The 12798-nt window shown below is 42.3% G+C and overlaps 2 protein-coding genes across 3 annotated transcripts in view; both read right to left on the bottom strand.

Moving 5' to 3' along the window:
* Positions 1 to 282: 282 nt before the first annotated feature.
* S1PR1 (sphingosine-1-phosphate receptor 1) lies at positions 283 to 4438 on the bottom strand. 2 transcript variants are annotated; one of them, XM_066555810.1, is made up of 2 exons: positions 4337 to 4438; positions 283 to 3091 (listed from the first exon to the last, which is right to left on the bottom strand). In XM_066555810.1, exon 2 carries the CDS (start codon positions 2956 to 2958, stop codon positions 1819 to 1821), a length of 1140 nt encoding a protein of 379 aa, XP_066411907.1. In that variant the 5' UTR covers positions 2959 to 3091; positions 4337 to 4438; the 3' UTR covers positions 283 to 1818. The 2 variants fall into 2 exon arrangements, with proteins under 2 accessions (XP_066411907.1, XP_066411906.1); XM_066555809.1 differs by having other exon boundaries at positions 4298 to 4428.
* A 3989-nt stretch (positions 4439 to 8427) lies between these two features.
* The window catches only part of LOC136560394 (uncharacterized oxidoreductase ZK1290.5-like), a 46753-nt gene continuing 42382 nt past the window's right edge, over positions 8428 to 12798 (bottom strand). Inside the window, exon 8 of the mRNA XM_066556201.1 lies at positions 8428 to 8716. The gene's annotated coding sequence lies outside the window, so the exon portion shown is untranslated. The remainder of the gene's footprint in view (positions 8717 to 12798) is intronic.

Raw genomic sequence — 12798 nt, 5'->3', positions numbered from 1 at the left:
CCTTCTGTTTGTACTTCATTGGCTGTTAGAGGAGAATTGCTCTTGTAGAGGTTCTTCTAGAGGCAGTTCAGCCATACAGCACATGCTGACAAGAAAGTTATAGTTTAAAATTAGTTTTGTATTTTACATGATCCTGTGACATTACACGTTATGTCCCCACAGAATGGACTTAATCCCAGCATGTACTAAAATGGAGGAATATTTTCACTAACTTCTGTGGAAACCACACATGGCATGAAACCGCCACAACAGTACAAAACTGCTAGTAATCTGATAATAGACTCATTTAAAAAATCAGTTTATTAATGTTTAGAAGTCAATAAAGCTATGTGCAAATTGAACAATAAAAGTCAGAAACATTTTAAATACTATTTTTTAAACCAGAAAAAAAACCCCAAACAGTTTAATTGCACTGGAAATTTTACTACAAAGGCAATACATTTTCTTTATAAAATACCAGTCCTAGGAGTTGCTGATGACTGTAGATAAGTCAATTGCTCTCAGCTATCCCAGATATACCACATTTGTTATAGTAAAACTCTAGGCGCATGAAGACTCCTGTATCTTATTTACATTGGACACATTCAACCCCATTAGCACAGGTTAGAAAAATAGAGAAGTAAAAATGATGCTGTAAAACAAATACATTCAATTTAACAACAAGTACTTCTTCCATGATAAAATACAGATATCTTTGCTGAAATTATGAACATTAATAAAATGTGTCAAAATGTATCAAAATGTATTGCATTTTGTTATGGAAGTGCATTTATCTATAGTCATTTCACTTCAACTTTCTTTTTATTTTTTCTGAAACCTGACGTACTCTTTTCTGATTTTCCAACTGAACCTTACTTTTGGAAAGACTGTGAAACTGACACTGAAATTCCCCTTCAGTTTTTAGCTCTTCTTACTTAGGCAAAAATCCCACTGTTGTCAATAGTATTTTTTACTATTTTGTAGGTGTTCAAGTCATCTTGAAGAGAAATGATATTTAGTTCTTTCTTGCATTTTTCATGATAATGCAGTTTAATGCTATAGAATAAAAAGGCAATCAAAATATGGGGCCAAATGCCCTTCTGAGCTACTCCATTAAGTCTGACGCAGCCAATGGAATTGTACAGGCGAAAGTAACTGCAGAATCTAGCTCGTGGTCTTCAAATGTAATACAGACTGACAGCAAAAATTCACAGCTATGATCTTGCTAAGTAAAACCCCAAGAGCTTTGGACTCTGCAAACAAACCCTTATGACTTAACTAAAAGCTCTGCAAAATTATGCCAATTATGGTTGTATGTGGTCTAAGTTATATTTGTGTGATCTCCTTCCATGTTACGTACTAAACAAACACACTTCTTACCAACGATACCAGAGCCACCACTAAATTCAGTACAGAAAGATCTTTGTGTCAGTGGTTTGCTGTGAAGAGAAAAAAACTTCACATTCTTCTCACAGGGGAAAAAAAAAAAAGATTCATTCTCCCTTTCCCTCCTCCCCCTCTCTCTTTCTCTCACACGCACCAGGCATCATTTCACCAAGGCATCAGTCTTTCAGAGTTACTAAGGAGATTTCAGGATATGAATGTGCCTGACAATCCTGAGCTGCCTCAGCGCAAAGACAAAACATGCTCCAGGGAAAAAGATTTTCAAGCCAGAACAGTGTGTCCCATTTCTTGAACTCCAGCCTCGCAAGTGCACCATTTGCCTCATTAGAACTAATGCTACTTGCTCACTCAGCCCAACGCTGCTGCTGTGAGCAGGAGGCGTCCCAGCTCCCTGATTTCAGAGGAAGACTCTGAAATACACCCCCATGGTTACTCCTAAGAAGATGAGGTAACATTGCCCGAAGACATGATGGTTTCAGGATGGTCACCGTCCTCCTTCTGTGGGTGTGAGGAGTTGTCAGACTTACTCCGGCTGAACTCCATGCCCCCAATGATTGGCCGTTTGAATTTGGTCCCAGAATCTGCTGGGGGACATGTGCAGCAGCACAAAATCTTGATGAAAGCCCTCCGCATCTCTTTGTTTGTCAAGGTGTAGATGATAGGGTTCGTGGCTGAATTGAGCACGGCCAGTACTAAGAAATACTCTGCTTTATAGAGGATTGGGCAGGTCTTCACTTTGCACCCCACATCCAGTAAAAGGAGGATGAACAGAGGAGCCCAGCAGGCAATGAAGACACTCAGGACTATGATCACTGTCTTGAGCAAGGCTAGTGACTTTTCTGAGCTCCTGGTAGCTTTGGTAATGTTTTTCCGAAATGTCAGCCTGCGGCTCCTAGTCCTCACCATGGAGTAGATCCTGCAGTAGAGGACCACAATAGATAACAAAAGGCCAGTGAAAACGGTTGTGCAAAAGAGAATATAGTGCTTGTGGTAGAGAGGCAACACGGTGGAGCAGTTGGACAAGAGGTTCTTGCAGTTCCAGCCCATGATCGGGAGCCCCCCGAGGATGGCGGAGATGACCCAGCACGCACTGATCAGCAAGAAGGAGCGGAAGCTGTTGCTGCCATTGTGGAGTTTCATCTTCAGCATGGTGATGTATCTCTCAATGGCAATGGCCAACAAGCTGAACACAGAAGCTGACAAGGCAACAAACATGGTGCCTTCTCTTACAAACCACTGGTTGGGGGTCAGGCTGTAGGTTTTGTGTCCAGATAGAAGGAGGTTGGCAGTGTAAGCCACGCCAGCCAGCAAGTCTGAAAGAGCTAAGTTCCCAATGAAATAGTACATGGGTCTGTGAAACTTCTTGGTTTTCCAGATGGTAAGCAAGACAAAAATGTTCTCTAAGATTATAAAGCAGCAAATGATGATAAAAACCACTGACGTCACTTTAATTCCAGTGTCCACACTCTCATTTAGCTTTCCCGTGTAATTATAATGCTCTTTGATGACATAGTTGACATCGGTGTTGGTGGGGTTGCTGGTGACCTTCTGCGGGGCAGTGGTGCCGGAGTTCATGGTGCCTGGCTGGGGACTGCTCCCCCAGCGGCCACCGGATGGTGACGCCGACCGCAAACCCGGTGGCTGCCCCGGCAGCTCCTTGGCCCCACAGCCTGCCCGGCACTGCTGCACGGCCTCAAAAACTGCAGACCTGAGAACAAGAGGCACAAAACCCAGACTCAAAAGAAGGAAGACAAATAGTGTAGCAAATGCTAAAGGGTTTAAAATAATCTGCTGTTTTAACTGTGCAACAGAGTCATAAATGTATTCACACATGAATCAGTTTCATTCAGCTGGTAAACTATGTTTAAAAGGTGGTTAGGCATATTCAATAGGTAAAGCTAATAAGACAAAAAAAGTTCTGGCATGTAGAACTGAACAAGTTGGAGTCAGCAAGGACTCTATTACTGGACTTCTTCCAACACAAAAGATCTCAAAGCTCCCCAGCAGTAAGTTCTAGCATTTTTTCTTCAGTGGGAAATGCAACAGCAGAGATTAAAAAAGAGAAGGGCTTGCTTGATTAGATTTAACTCTAAATGTATGAAAGTCTGCACAGAAATTACTTGACAGAAGACCTGTATTCTTCTCCATTAATAAAGTCTGAATACACTTTGGAAGGGGGTAGTTATGCAATTTACTGATGCCATCTCAAACAGTGGTAAATTCACTGATGTAAATATAAATAAGAGCTCATCTCAAAGCTGTAAACAGGTAAGGGGTGCCCTTGCTAAATACAAGTAAGAATATACTTTACAAAGCCCACAGCAGTAAAAAGTTTAGAAAAACATGGAATTAAGCTGGAGAGCAAACCCATTCCATGGGTCTGAAACAAAGACTGTAAAAAAACCCCTTGCATTTAAATAACTAGTATTACAAGCTTTTGAAATGGGCATAATTAAGGAATACGCATACAGAGGAAGCCCCCTTTATACATAAAGGTTTCGTAGTGGACATTTAAAAAGAATTAAACACATAATATCACGCAAGGAAAGAAGAACAAGCAGATTTGGTAAATTACAGCCTAAGCGGTGCAAGGCAGTGTGTTCGGCTCCCTACACCATTCCCGGGCTCCAGTCTGCACCGCTCCCGGGCATAAAACTCCCACCGCTCCTGTCCCGCACGGCTCCTGTCTCGCACGGCTCCGGGGCTCAGACCCGCACCGCTCCGGTCCCGCTTCGGTCTCCAGCGCGCGTGGCTCCCGTCCCGCACCGCCTCCACTGGCCGCGGCACGCAGCCGGGCACGCCGGCGTCCAGGTAGCCTCTCCCCCACCCCTCCTGTTTTGTTTTGTGGCCCCGGGGGTCGCGCCGAGCGGGGACCGCAGCGCTGGGACTGCCGTGCGGTGTCCCCAAGCCTTACCTCGCTGAAGCGCGGAGTGCGCGGCTCCCCGAGCCTTACCTCGCTGAAGCGCGGCGCGGAGCCCAGACCGGCCCCGCACATCTTGCGAGCCCGCGGAACAACTCCGGTGGGCGGGCTGGGGGGCTCGGTCGTTTTAATGTTTCTGCTGCTGCTGCCCAACCCTTTTCCGACTCCGTCTCCGTGCACGCCCAGCCGGCCCTGCCCCGTCCCGCCCGCCGGGGCGTGAGCAGCGGCGGGCTGGCACGGACCCCGTGGGGCAGCAGCGGGGCACACGAAGGCGTGAGGCGAAGAACTCCCCCGCGGGACCCCCTCGCCCTGCCGGCCGGGGGACGCAGGGCTCCAGCCTCCCTGACCTGGGAGCCGCCTCTCGGCATTCCGGGGAAGGAGGTGCTGGCACGGCCCGGCCGGCTCCGAGCACGGCTCCTGCGCCTGGCGGGGCGCCGGGGGCAGCTTCGCGCCCGCCCGGCTTCCTGCCCCCCGAGTAGGCCCAGAAAGGCCATGGCCAAAGGCAGCATCCCGTATGCTACCTCAGCTGTCCCTCTTCGAGGACTGTGTAAGTCATGTTTAAGGAAACACCTGGAAGAAGCTCTTCCATTTTCTCACTACAACCAAGGTGTGTTTTTGCCGTGGCAGGCCCGGTGGCTGCTACCCGCACTCCTGGCCTGCAGAGTGACTCACCAGCGGCTCCCTCCGGAATTGGTGTTGGTGTTTCCACATGAAAAAACCCCAAACAAACAAACAAACAAACAAAATCAAAAAACCCAACCCAAAACCCAAAAACTTAGAAAACCCCAAACCCCAAAACTCTGTGTGTTCAGAGGATGTTGTAAAACAACTGTTTGAAAGTATGAAGAAAAGTTTTTTTATGCATTTTTTCAGAAACAAAATTGGCAAGGGCAACTACTTAACACTCTTTAAAAAGAATATATTGTATATTCTTTTTAAAAGAAAAACCACTTTTGGTGTATGTGAAATGCCAGCTCTGGTGTATTCTACCATTGCACTTGCTGCAGAAATATTCCTCTTCCTTCCTTGCTCTGCTCTTGTTAACTCCAAATTGAAATGTAAAAGAATATCACAGTAGGCCAAAGCACAATATAGTGGTTCTTTCAGTTTAAAGCATTTTGCCAATCAATTAGCTGTAGCAGTTGTTATGGGGAAGCAGCTTTCCTCTGAAAGACAGTACAAGTATTCTACCCTCAGGAAGAGGGTCCCTCTCTTATTTATGCTAATAGTCACGCTTCAATTGCTTCACCTCTCCCAGAATGACTCAGATAAATTACACTGGCAAACAGACATTTACTCTTCTACCACAAAGCTAGAAACTTGAAGATATTTATCCTCCTGAGAGCCTGGAGGAAAATGCAGCCGTTAAGTCACAACTGTCAGAAAAGGCACATGAGATAAATCATGCTTGAGGTTGACATATGTATCCCCTGCAACTGCCCAACATACCCCAGATATTTCAAGCTTTCCCCCTTATTTATCTAATACATAGAAAATACTAAATAAATGTGCATTCATTAGGCATTTTCTTCTAGGAAATAATTCTCACACCATTTTAAGTAAGAGGAACATATTAAAGGAACATGCTTTAATTAAAGGACAGAATGATTCAGGGTTTCATTAGTCAGATGTGCAGGCTTTCATGTCCAGGCCATTGGTTACCAGCTGAGAGGATACCAGCTCAGAGATGTGACATCCAGCAAATTGTCAGAGGCTGTGTAGAATCACAGAACCATAGAATGGTTTGGGTTGGGATGGACCTTAAAGATCACCCAGTTCCTATTCCATTGCCATGGGCAGGAATAGGAACTTGGTGATCTTTAAGGTCCATTAAAGATCAACCTTTCACTAGGCCAGGATGCTCAAAGCCCCATCCAACCTAGCCTGGAACACTTCCAGGGATGGGCACATCCACCCTTTCTTTGGGCAACTTGTTCCAGGGCCTCACCACCCTCACAGCAAAGACATTCTTATCAATATTGAAACTAAGCCCACAGTCTTTCAGTTTGAAGCCATTCCATGCTCTTGTAAAAAGTCCCTTTCCAGCTTTCCTGTAGGGCCTCCTTTATATGCTTAAGCACCACAAGAAAGTAATCCCAGAGCCTTCTTTTCTCCAGACTGAACAAACCCAGCTCAGCCTTTCCTCATAAGAGGTGCTCCAGCCTCTTATCATTATTTGCATCTTTCCTCTGGACCTGCTCTGACCATGTCTGGTCCATGTCTTTCCTGTGCTGAGAACCCCAGAGCTGGACACAGCACTGCAGGTGGGGTCTGGCCAGAGCAGAGGGGCAGAATCCCCTTCCTTGAGCTGTTGCCCACACTCCTTATGGGGCAGCCTAGGATACAATTGGCTTTCTGGGCTGCAAGCTTGCATTGCAGCCTCTTATCCACCAGCACCCCCAAGTCCTTCACCTCTGCCTCTCTCAGCCTAAAGTGATACAAGGAGTTGCCCCAATCCAGGTGCTGCACTGGGCAAAATATGCAGGCATTAAGCAATTTCAGTTCCATTCCAAAAGGTGGGTACTTGTATCATAAAAAGCATCATTACACTTAGATGACCACACACATTTACAGCCTTCTTGACATTTTGGCAGTGAGGAAACTGAAATATAGCTTCACTCTTCACAGGCAAAGGGAGCCAGATCAGCTGGATTTGCACTGAAGGCTGTCTAAACCCTCAGAAAAGATAGGTTTACATGGCTCAACTGCACAGGTTCTAACCTGCTCTCAAGGGCCAAAACACAAACACAGGACTCAGGCTGGTCCAGCCAACTCAATCAAAATGATAGTAGCTGGCAAGTATTTAGCCAGGGGGTTTACACCAGGGTTACACTCCAGCCTCACCCGAAGAACAAGCCACCAACAGAATGAGAACTCTTTCTCAGTATCTCTCCAACTTCCTCGTCCACTGATAAGGAAGCTTGCACTCCTACTACAGAAATCCAGTGTATACATGGCTCCTTTGAGAACTCTGGAGTTGCCTATGGTCAGAATAAGGAGAAAGAACAACACAGTGTTATTCACGCATTTCAGAAATAACCAGATTGCGGGTTTCTGTCAAATGCCAGCAGGAAGGCTGCACACATCAGGACACCAAACTGACACAAAACAGATGCCTCACCTGGCTAAACTGGTTAAAAAAAATGTTCTACAACATGTCTACTAGCATAAAGAGACAGACACATTTTTCACAGGGATCTGAGTATGTAAATGCTCTTACGCAGCTTTCAGGATGAGCAGAAACTCCCATTTTAGGGAATGTCATGAACAACAAACTAATACTGTGCGACAGCCAAAGTTCTTGTGGAACTTCCAGTGAGAGCTTAGTGTGGTAGGGATTGCAGAAACCTGGCTAGTCACAGAGCAATTTCCTTGCAGGAAAATGCTTTGATCTTGTCAGAAGAGAAGCTGTAAGCTGGGGTCCACCCAATGCCTGCATATCAAAAGACTGGTGGCCTCTGACACCACCAGACTGAACTCTCCTAATGCAGCTGGACAACTCACAATTGCATCAGGGGGGTGTCTGAACACTATCCATCTTGAAAAGATAGTGACAATCCCTGTGAGAGAGATTAGCAAAGGATTTTTCTCCAACACGTCATTCTTCTGCATTTTTCAAAAGTCTTTGTCCATATAAGCAAAAACTACTTTAATTCATCCTGATGCAACCTAGGTCACAGAGGGAGCCACTCCTCTCTGAAATGCTGGGTCATGACAGGAAATCTGTGAAACAGTACCAGAGTGCAGGATTGGTCACCAAGAAAATACCAAGAATGGCCTGCAGAATCCCCCAAAATTCTCATGACTAGAAGGAATAAAAAAGTTGGATTCATTATTCTGCTGCAATCCTTGCACAAATATTCCATATTTTGAATCACTTGTCAAGATTTACATGCATTGTAGCATGCTCTTACGTGCCTTCAAGTAATTGATACTTTTCAAAATCTGTAAGGAAAAAAATATGCCTAATTAATGTGTTCAAATGGGTTCAAATGACACCTTAAATGAAGTACATGCAGGCAGAAGAAAATTATAATATTGTGAGATAACTCAACCCATACTGGGAGACTATACCAGAAAGTTCTAAGAGAGCAGAGAAGACACTGAAAGTATTTCTGTATCTGTAAGAAAGCTACAAAGACTAAATTAAATTATTTTATTAATTTGTTACATAAGAGTAACTACAAACCATTTATACTGATTCTCGAGTATACTGAGTACCTAAGAGAACAATTCAGATTTATTGTTCAGTTTAAAATTAATCAATGTTCCAGTTAAATCGCTTTTCCAGTTTAGAACAATCTGGTTTTAAATTATTCTTTCCACAGGGAATAGGTTAGATAAATTAATTTTCTGTTGATATTCAGTTTTCAAAAATTTCATATCTTCTTTCCTCAGATTAGAATCAAAAACCTGTTTTGGGGGAAAAAAAAGTCATGAGAACATTGCAAAGATTAAAGCACACATATTTTTTCAGTATTAGTATTCTATAACTTAATAATAGATGGTCTGGTTTTAAATTCTTGACATTGATAAATAATATTAATTAAATGGCCTTTTTTGTTTAAAAAGGCAACTGTAAAAAGTTTACTATATTCATTTTTGTGAGAATCTGCACTATATTTTTAGTCCACTAAGCTGAATATATTATTAGGAAAAGCTCAAGTCTGAAGGGAAAGAATTGAAGAGGTTGAGAAATTGGCATGCAGTAGTTTGCATGGATATCATTGTACCCAAAAGTTGACACACTTCAATATACAAAGCAATCATTAACATGATGATAAAACTGCTAATATACTCTTGAACTTCCTGCTGGTAGTTCAACTACAGACTGTTTCTCAAAGGGCAGTGGGTGGCCAAGCCACTGTCAGGATCAGACACATTCCACCTGGGCACAGCGACAGCTCTGCTGCCATCGGTCCCTGCCGGGCTCCCTTGAGCCCCACCCACAGCGCCTACAGAGGGACACACGCTGCAGCAGCGGGAACAGGGCACACACCTAACACCTTCTCTCTACATATCTACTGGAGGCTGCAAAAAGTTAAAAAACTAGGTACAGAAAAAGTCTCCCACCACAGCATACAAAAAATTATCAGAAGGTTGGCTTATCTGTAATTTTTACCCAATGCACAATAGTGAGAGGTAAGCTTCAAAGCTTTGGGATGGATGTGGCAATGTGGAAAGAGTTAACTGCCTTGAATTCAATCAGCAGCAGCAAGAGCTACACCACCTTTACCCCCATTTTCAAAAGCATGGGTTAACCACAGAGGTGTGAATATTATGCAGTCGGCTTGGCTTAGTAGACCTATGAACTTAACAGTTCACAAATTATTTATATTCTTATAGAAATAGTTCTATATAGAAATAGAAATATTTCAATTATTTCTATTTCTTATTTTCTACACGTGCTACTCAGAAAATAATGACTTGGAAGTCATGTTGGGGGACAGGTGTGATAGAAACACTTCTGCAGCCTGATTAAAAACAAATTCCTGAATATTCACGTTAAAAACCTATTTCCATTATTTTCCTAGGAAACATTCTCAGGTGCCTTCATCTCCAGTAATATAAGAGATGAAAACCAGAAAGAAACAAGAAAAATAGGAGAGGGAGCTACTCAGAGTCAGGCAGGAAGCTACTTGGCTGCACAGAAAATGGCCTCACCCTTTTCACTGACTTTTAGTTTATATTTTTCTTTTCCTTATTTGTTTCAAGAGTTTCCTTCCATTATGAGTCACAGAGCTCTTGCAAAGGCAGCTGACTGCATTTAGGTAGATAGCACTGATAAATTGCATCTTATTTCAAGTAATGGTTTATCTCAACAGAAAAGGAGCGTCCCAATCAGTCACTGCCATAAATGACATAATGATAGGGAAGAAAAAGTGCCTTCAGTTCTCTGGTGTATTCCCTGATCCTATTGGCAAGGTGATGGGTTACAAAGATGAAATGGATGCATTGATGCATCCTGAAAATGGTCACTGTAGAAAGGTGAACAAATTTTCTCTCTAGGGGAAGTTTGTTTTACAGAAATAAGAACAAGAGGAAGAATTTCAACCCTGGGGAAGAATATGCATATAATTCCAAGAATTCACTTGAGGGATAAATTCTGAGTTTAAACCAAAGCAAAATCTTAAAAAATGGCCACCTTTAGGGTAACTGACCGAAGAAGAAATAAAAAACAGAAATAAACTTTCTGGTTTTGTATGTCCACCACTTTTATACCCTTTTGGTCCTCTGTGTTCTGTGTCTCTTACCATAAATTACTCCTCCCTGCTATTCCTAAATCTCATTAGTGTTCACTTGTCAATTTCTTATTAGTTGTCTCATTTCTTTGACCAGTGTTGGGAGTACTTTAGAAAGGTTCATTTAGATGAGGTAATGTGGACTTACTCTTTAGCAGCCTTTGCTTAAGAAGAAAATTATTACTGCCAGAGTAACCCCAATGTAGTTGTAGATAGGGGCACAAAATATGAATCCACCGAGTCTGTCTTTTCTTCTGCAACCTCACCAAAAGTAAACGAGGACTTGCTCAAAGATTCTAAATTAACAAACATGATGTAAAACTTGTGAATACCACAGTCAAAGGAAGAGGCTTCAGTGATCTATCCCAAGGCCACAGGAGATAACAGGGTTTCAGTCTCTTTGGCAATTATAGCTCCTAACAGAAAACAATGGCTATTAGTGAGGCACAATGTGCAAAACTGCTCATCACACCTGGGAGAAAGATAGCTTGGTGAGCTGAGTCCCAGCACTTAAAACCTTGTGTCGTCTCAAATTACACCTCACTTAGTACATAGCTAAAATTAAACTCTTCTGTAGTTCTAAAGACACTAATTGGCAGCAATAGAAATTCTAGGAAAGACTACAAAATAATAATGAAAAAAACCCCACCACAGAAAAAAGGCCTAAAACAACAACAATTTGCCCTGAATGTAATTAGAAAAGTATCAGATTAAAACTGTAACTTGCCACAGCTTAAAAAGAATGCTTTTTTAGTAATACTATTCCTGATTATTCCTCTCATTACTCACTGAACTGCTTAAGATACCATGATCAAGCCTGAGAAAATCGTGGCTTGCCTTCCTTGTAAAAGCAGGTGCAGACACCAAAACAATTGTAAAATCTCTTTGACAGAAGGAACACTAAAATATATTACTGAACTCACAGCCATTCTCACACTAGACTAAGGTCACCTATGTGAGGCATTGGGAAGAAAATCTGGTTTAATTCCAATTAGCTCAGAACAGGGAGGTGGTCAGTCAGAATCAATTGCAAAAACCCAGAAGTGTTGTAATGAGCATGGAGCTCTAGCCATGTAGTCTGAATTGCCACTGTTCTGGTTACACTGGAGCTAGAATTTGCTAGCCTACATAAAGATTTGGTTCCTTTGACACACCATTTATGTTTGAAGCAGTATGTTGATGTGATGTCTGTTTCTTTAGAGACAACTAGAGGTGAAACTCCAACCTGTGTTTTGTAAATTCTTAGAAAGTCATCACTGCCAAAAGCCTTATTTAGGAAATAACAGGCACATGACTCACTTCTAGTCCTTGTTTCACTAATTCAGATACACTGTGAAGGAAGGAGTCCCTCAACAGCACAGTTCAAATTTTTTTCATACTGCTAAGGCATTGTTCTTTTCAAAAGCAGTATTAGCTGGTAGAAAGGTTTATTTCTGGACAAACTTTCCAACTTTTACTTAATCATTGCCACAGTTTTATGCAAAAGCTAAAAAAATGCCTAAAAATTACATTTATTTTATAAATGAGCCTTACTGTTTGGAACTATTGAACCCCTCATCACACAGCTGAGCCAGGCACAGAGCAGTTCTTAGACACCTAAAGTGGCATTCCCAGATACTGAAGCCCCCCAGACTTGAACCTAGAAAATGACCTTGCTCTGGAAATTGTGTATATTTCTCAGAACACCACACCCTGTGCAGGTAATAGTGAGCAGCATTTCATACAATATCTTGTTTTTCACAGAAATTATTCTAGAGGCAAATCTAGACAAATTTTTTGTGGACAAATTTACCAGAAAAATCTAGACAATAATTCTGAGGAGCTGTTATCTAAAAGGTAAATTCATCTGGATTTTAGCCAAGCTGTATAGAAGCTGTACACTTTGAGGAGAAACAATGCAGGCTAGAATCTGTGATTGCTGTATGCCACTTCTTGATAAAAAGCTAAGGAGCTTTGTTTCACAATATGACTAAAGCAGAACAGCACTGGGAAAACTGCCTCAGGAAGTCCACACACAATATAAATCATAATCAGATTTTCCATACCTTTCTAGACACAGGAACTCCTAAAATATCAAACCAATGAGACTACAAGTTGAATACTAAGCCAATAGATTCTGCAGGCATATTTCTCAAAACAGATCTGTGAGGTACATTTATCCATATTCATCTCTCTATAGACATACCTATCTTATAAGAAAATGTGAGGAACAGTATAGTCTCTTAATGGGATTTCCTGAACAAACCCAAAATG

This window comes from Molothrus aeneus, chromosome 9 (genome assembly GCF_037042795.1).
Source record: "Molothrus aeneus isolate 106 chromosome 9, BPBGC_Maene_1.0, whole genome shotgun sequence".
In the NCBI taxonomy this organism is placed as follows: Eukaryota; Metazoa; Chordata; class Aves; order Passeriformes; family Icteridae; genus Molothrus; species Molothrus aeneus.
The sequence above is the reverse complement of the archived record's forward strand: the minus strand, read 5'-3'. Positions and strand labels throughout refer to the sequence as shown.